This window comes from Ammodytes marinus (genome assembly GCF_949987685.1).
Source record: "Ammodytes marinus genome assembly, chromosome: 16".
Classification (NCBI taxonomy): domain Eukaryota; kingdom Metazoa; phylum Chordata; class Actinopteri; order Uranoscopiformes; family Ammodytidae; genus Ammodytes; species Ammodytes marinus.
Genome location: NC_137220.1, coordinates 14,647,080 through 14,654,499, shown reverse-complemented (window position 1 = coordinate 14,654,499; position 7,420 = coordinate 14,647,080). Strand labels below are relative to the sequence as shown.

Here is a 7,420-nt window from a genome sequence, read left to right as displayed (position 1 = left end):
ACGGTCATGAAATTCCAGGAAAAAGTTAGGACGTTTGTAAAAAAAGAAATAAAAGAAAAAGGCCTTGGAATGGAATGGAATTAACTGAATGTTTTGGAAAAGTTTTGAATTCACACTAATTTGTGCTAGTGTTTGAAAACGTTTATAACATTCCCCTAACATGTCTACCGAATGTTTGAAATCACTATTATCATGGGATACACATTTGAAAGCAACTAGTTGGCAGTTTTTTTTCTGAAAGAGGGAGTGAAGTTAGCAAACTAAAGGTTAGCAGTTCGCTTATATGCAAAGAATGCCTGGGAAGTGCTTGTTTAATAATGTAATACTTTAGAAAGACAACATTGACTCATTATTGAGCCACACAATTGTGAAATAGGCCGACCTACTTTGAGCTACTTAATTGAGGTTGTGAAAATTGTGTAAATTGTCGTGGAAAGTGTCATGGAAAAGTTTTGAAAATGCATTGGTAAAAAATGACTGGAAACCCTGACACTCTCCCCCTCCTTTCTCTGATTTACCTCCAGTTCTGATGTGTGCTTCTCCACCAATCTACTGCAATACACAATAGTATCCCCCAAGACATAATTCAGTTGATTAAAAAAAACACTTTTAGGCAAATAGTATATGAGAACTGACCAAAGGTTTATTTTGGGGATGTTCTCCCAGTTCTTGTGCAAGCAGGACTTGGACTCACCTGTGAGGTGTGAACACAAAGTCATGGCTTCATGCATAATGCTGGATTCTTTTTTTGTGAATTTCCACAATAACAAAGTACTTATGATGCAAGCAAGCATCATTACCCATTGTTAATATATATGATATATATACTACTGTACATTACAATGCAGCCTATCGTGCATGGAAACAAAAGGTTTTAACTAGATGCAATAGATAACAGGTCTGCTAAGCATCAAGCCAAGACAAGCCATTGTGCTATTGCTTAACACCACAGGCGCTGATAATGAGAAAATATTAATGAGGGTCTCGGCACCGCATCAATCTCCGTAACTAATAGTCCTCCACAGACTGAGATGAAGAGAGTGAGAGTGTGAAAGAGAGAGAGAGAGAGAGAGAGAGAGAGAGAGAGAGAGAGTTAATTAGATAGAGTATGCCACGTGTGTTTCCCATGTGTCTTTGTGCACTTGGCTTTGTGAGTGGAAAAACGGAACAAGGAGACATAAAATAAAATATAGAGCGATAAATGGGGGGAGATGAAGAGTGCTAATTGAGTATGATCACACCTCCAACATATTCCTTGGTGTGAAACAGGCAGAATCAAAACCTCCCCACCGCCCACACACTCAGGCAGGAACCTCACCGTGGGCCTCCTCATTCCTATTGCTCCCATTTTCACTTTTTTTCTTTTAACAGCTTGTTTCACAAACTGCTGGATACTTCCCCACCCACACACACACACACACACACACACACACACACACACACACACACACACACACACACACACACGCTTGTACGGCTAAATTTGTGAGGTAATAAGAGCTGCTATTCATTTTTTTCCGCAGTGAACATAATGAGTTTCCAGCATCAAAGTGGACCCATACATATAATTATTAATGCTTATAGACAGCTATATAAGGTTATTAAAGTAATGCAAGCAGACAGGGCAGTATCTATGGGTATCGTAAGATGATCAGCCCGAGCCTGAAACCGTACATTTCCAAATCCGACAATGTTCATAATACACTTCTTTGAGCCAAACACATCTCGACAAATATCGTCTGGTAAACGTGTGTTTGGTACAGATAGATCTTGAGTGATGTATGTGGCCCAATTATTTTTCATCTAGAACTTCAATTCAGTTCAAACAAATTGCATCATTAACACTTCACACACATTCACAATAAAGTATCTTAAAAAGTGTGTGTGTGTGTGTGTGTGTGTGTGTGTGTGTGTGTGTGCGTGCGTGCGTGCGTGCGTGTGTGTGTGTGTGTGTGTGGGGAAGTCTCCAGCAGTTTGTGAAACAAGCTGTTAAAACCCTAACTATCAAAACTAAATATCTAACCCCAGCCCTTACATTAACTCTAACCTAATTGAACACATTTAAGGTTTAAAAATTAAATTTGTTGTTACAAAAATAATTGTACAAGTACACACACACACACACACACACACACACACACACACACACACACACACACACACACACACTCCACTCCATCCGATAGATCAATAAATGAATTGTTCATTGTTGCCCCAATTCACTGCATTGTGACAACATGTCGTGCTTTTTGGAAGGACATTTTCGGCAATAAGTCACCACACTGTTTGGTGATGTGACTGAATCTGTCAAAATAGAATTAAACATGTTATGGAGCAAAGCCCTGCTCCCTTCCTCCCGCTCTTCTTGAGCCTTTTTCACCTCTTACGAAAGGCTTCTGTTAATAGCCTTGAAGAATTTCAAGGGCTTATCAGGTTGTTTGCGATTACAAATGTTTTATTTTCTGTTTTGGTGTCTTAAATGTCTCTTGAATGTTGGTCTTTTAAAGAGATCCTATTATACTACTTTTCTGGTCTTAATTTCTTGTTAAAAACTGCTATAGAGCAACCTGACACGAATCACATCACAAAAAACTATGTAGATTTTCGGGACACTCTTCCTCTTACCCTAGCGAGCACAGCAGTCTCTCTCTACACACTGCTTTGAGCTTCTCCGCCCCTCCCCCCCCTGCTGCAAACCCCACTCCGTTGTGATTGGTTACCTTCCTTCCAGCAGCGGGAGATTTTCAGGAAGGTGGGGGCATGCAGCCGGAGCTTGCCTGAGCAGCATTACCATACATGGAAACATGACAGAAACTACCCGAGCGTGACAGAAACTACCTGGAAATTTGAACAAGTTATGTCTCGACCGGCTGCCATAGTGTTTAGTGCTCTGCATAGCCACCCCAGACGGTCAGCAGGGAATACGTCGAAATGCATGTACGTAATTATTTGATACTATAGTATGGTTAAACATGACTATACATCATTATAACAACGTTTCTAGGTCATAAAAGTCGAAAAGTATCATAGGTCCTCTTTAACGTTAAAGGAGTCAGACTACGTGATACAACATACTGTCTGTATATGACTGAGTGTACCCGCTCACAATCCTTCTAATATTTGGATTAATATGTAAATAGCTTTAACTGTTTTTTAACCCCTTTAATGTTAATGAAAGTAAGCGCTGCCACATCGTGTTTCTGCAAGTATTCAGTGAAAGAGAAAAAACAGCTGTAGAGACAGATGCCCACTGCAGTTCAACTATATTACCCTGTGCAGAGAGGTCTGTGCATCCTCCACCTCTTTCTCTCTCTCTCTCTCTCGCTCTCTCTCTCTCTCTTGCTCTCTCTCTCGCTCTAAGTCATCCTCTCCTGCCGCTGCTGAGCCTGCGACGTTAGTGGATGGAGAAAAAAAATCTCTCTCTTTGCTTCAGTCAACGGATGCATAATTTGGAGGGGAAATAAGTGAAGGTATTGTACAAAAAAAAAATGCACGTTTCTTTCTTTAGATAGAAATATTATTTAGGAAAAATATGTCTAGAAACGTAGCGTTTGGTATGATGAAATGATATGCGATGGGTGGACGCTTAAGCGACGGCGGATCGAGCATGCACCTGCACTATACAGACCCCAACGCTCTGCTGTGTTGAGTCCTGTTGGTGCAACAGAAGCCCATATGGGTTGTTTGACGAGGGCATGGAATCGTGCTATTCCGTGTGGGGTTTGCATTCACTGCAATGTTGAGCAGACTTGTGATACTGAAAAGAAAATAGATGTCGGTGTTAGTCTTACATCTCTGTTCTGCTACAGTCATTGATGTGTAATACAGAGCGATTTTTTTTGTACATGTTTGGGTTGAAATGGCAAACACAAGTGATTGAAATATGTGACCGTCTGATGTAAAGTGTCACATTAAGGCAGGCTGGTGGTATTTATGTTGTGCTTTGCGGGGAGAGGATGGACGGGCAGAGAGAGAGAGAGTAGGCTGCGCGCCATGGACAGATGTGGGAGAAGGGATTTAGTATCGAGGGAGGAATCACGCAGGGGATAAAACTGGCGATGCGTGTGTGTGTGTGTGTGTGTGTGTGTGTGTGTGTGTGTGTGTGTGTGTGTGCGTGTGCGTGTGCGTGTGCGTGTGTGTGTGTGTGTGCGAGTGTGTGTGTGTGCGAGTGTGTGTGTGTGTGTGTGTGTGTGTGTATTTTAGCCTGTCTTTTTTTTAGGGTTAATGGCCCATGTTTACTTGCCATACTTTACCTGCAATGAGGGCTTCAGTGTCGGCTGCCTTAAGCTCTTCTGCGCTCGGCGCGTGCGTGTGCGTGAGTCACTGAGTGAGTGAAGAAAACGGAGCGAGAGAGAGAGAGAGAGAGAGAGAGAGAGACCAGCAGCAACAGTGTCCGACTATAGTGAACGATGGACCACACAGATTCCTTCGCCCACACATTTGGGACTGCCAGGCAAGAGACAACACGAAGCAAATGTGCACAACATTGTTAAATTGTATATTCCTACGTTGGCTAAATGAGGTGCCTGGCTGTGCACGGATAAAGGCCCGTGTCTCAACCAACAGACAGAGATTTGTGTCCGGCTGCTGCACGTCAGAGCACGGTGGAAGTGGATCGGTGTGTATTTCAGCACCATGGACAGCGCACTGTGCTGACCTAGCGCAAAAGCGGGCTTTGGTTGGTGGGCTGCCTGCAAGCGCCACATGTTGGGAGAGATTGAACGGTTCAAGATGTGACAAGTGTGCTTGATCATGTTCTGCATGCATCATCTTAATGTATGAAGCATTTCCCTCTTCACTTAAGTGATTAGATAATGGTAAGAGGTAATATCCATATAGAGGAGACAGGATTTGAGTTCTGTGGGAGTGTTTGGCTGGAATGAGAAAGCTGGTGGATTTTTTTTGGATGTGTTTTTTTTGTTTTTTGTTAACACACATGCACACTTCAGTCTTAAAAGTTAAAACTTAACTGTTGAGTGTTTGCACACACACACACACACACACACACACACACACACACACACACACACACACACACACACACACACACACACACACACACACACACACACACACACACACACACACACTAAAATGTGCTTAAGAAAATTCCAATCGGTACATTCATTTTCTTCTATAGCCTCAGAATAGATGAATTTGAATTCAATACTGACGTCAAGAGACCTGCCATAGTCAATTGATGTTGGTCTTAAACTAGGAATGTGCTTGTCAATATGTTCTGTTTCTTTAGTGGCTAATCAATAGTTAATAAGTACTCCATCTGGTTCTGTGCGCAAAATGAGCAATGGGTATATTGGTTTGCTAAGTAGGTGGATCTCCTTATTATGCAGTGTAGTAAATTTTGCTCTCACTGCGGTCAATGAGGGAAAACCTCTTATAGTACCATCCATACTGAAGCCTAGCCCATCAATCATTTGGTCCCGCCCACTCCAATACGCACATGTCAAGCTATACTATGCCCTCCCCTTTTTTACCCCCCCCCCCCCCATTTTCCACATATTGCTTAAGTCTTTCAACGGCCGTCGCTGCTGCGTTCATTTGCCCCCATTTTGCTTATCTCCCATAATCCATTTCAACCCTATGTCGATGATTCCCGATGTTGCCCATGGAGAAATGATGAGCAGTCTCCAATCAATTGCAATTACAGATCAGCGGTGCTGTACCAGGAAAAATGGAGGGGGGGGGGGGGATCAGTAGAGAGGTTAGAGAGGCCTGTGAGACCTGAATTATGACCAGGCACCTAACCAAACCCCACTGCCTTGTTGCTATGTAATCTTCAGTTCACCAGAATACTATTGAACTATGTTATCCATTATTCAGGGGGAATCCATAGCGCTGTCTGTTAGGGGGGGGGGGGGGGGTGCTCAAGAGCTGATGGATGTTGCACTGGGAGAAACCTGAAGTGTAATTTTCTCCCTGCTTACTTCTCTTCTTGTGTACAACCCCTGACATGCAAACAGACCCAGCTGAGTTCATGTGGTGCAAAGAACAAAAATTAAACAATGAGCAGTATTGCAAGTGAAAGGTTGGAGAGACGTAAAAAAAACAGGGTACAGCAAAGAAATCATGAATTCATTCAACCTTTATTCATACCTGAGAGTTCATTGAGGGGTGACCCTCATTCCCAATGACGTCGGGTCAATACAAAACAAATCAGAGTACAAATAACAACACAAAAACAATTTGAAAAAAAAAGATTAGTATAAACAAAGTGACATCCCTCAACAAGCTGATAAAAAGAGCAAACATCATAGAAAAGTATGTAAAACATTTTTAAGCGTTTACTAATGTGTTAAATTAAAATTTATGTAGAATAGCTGCAAGTAAAATGACGTGGGTGAAAGTACCATACAGTTATTTCACACATGTTGCAGGTCTAGTTTTGCAGATTTAAGATAACATGTATTGATTTTAATTTGGTATTGATTTTAATTTGGGCCTGTAATTTCCTCCAGGAGTCAGGGGCACTGAACCCAAACATATTTCCCAGTTAAGACCGGACTTGTGGAACATATAGCGTGAGCATGATAATACGTGGCCTATAAATAAGATGTTACAGCAGTTGGAAACTGGATTAACACAAAATTGTTCCAGCAGTGTCTCCCATGATAATTCCTGAGTTAACTGGGATTTCCATCATTAGCCTGCCTGAAGCCAATTGAGAGCCAGATGGACAGGAGCTTGGGCAGTTATTCAATAGTTAATGATGGGAGCCGTTAGTGTAATTTTATTTGTCTGACCTTAGTGCCCTCAGAGGCCAAGACACTTAGGGCCTCTGCTGACCTAATCGATTCACCTCTCACTTGTACGCAGGTTAAATGAAGGATGGGATTGGTTGTGGTGTATTACATACAGTGATGGAATGTTGCTAGAGTTTACACACTGATCACTTTGATTTGAGTTTTTTTTGTTCATATTATTCTGTAACTGATTAAACATTTCCCAAAGTACAGGGACGAAATACAGCCACACGTGTACATGCATACTTCCCATCTGAGGGCACACAACATTTGAGAAATGTTGAGTTGATATAATATGGAAAATAAAAGGGTTTCAATACTACTAATACTACTAGGCTCTATTTCTTTTTCCAGCACACAAAGTAGGCCTACGGGCTGATAGCACATTGTGAGGAGATTTTAACAAAAAAGGGATTTTGATAACAAGCATTCTCCATAATCGCTGACACCACCTTTAATGGGTCATGGATTGTTTAGTGTTCCTTTTTGTTGGTTTCCGTTATTACTGACGGACAAACTGACTGTCTGATTCATTCATTTGTTAATTACGCCTCTCACTAAGTCACTAAACCACACGCTATCTCACTTTCAACAACTGACTTTGCTGAGTTGTTGCCATTAGCAACAGTAGATAAAATGCAACCATAAAGGGCACACCA

The 7,420-nt window shown here is 41.8% G+C and overlaps 1 protein-coding gene across 1 annotated transcript in view; it reads left to right on the top strand.

Annotated features, from left to right (window-relative positions):
• LOC307263400 (uncharacterized protein) overlaps positions 1-585 on the top strand; it is a gene marked incomplete at both ends in the record, with an annotated part of 22,014 nt that extends 21,429 nt beyond the window's left edge. The window contains one exon of the mRNA XM_080044552.1: positions 525-585. Within this exon, the coding sequence (XP_079900678.1) occupies positions 525-585 (61 nt within the window). The remainder of the gene's footprint in view (positions 1-524) is intronic.
• Positions 586-7,420: the final 6,835 nt, after the last annotated feature.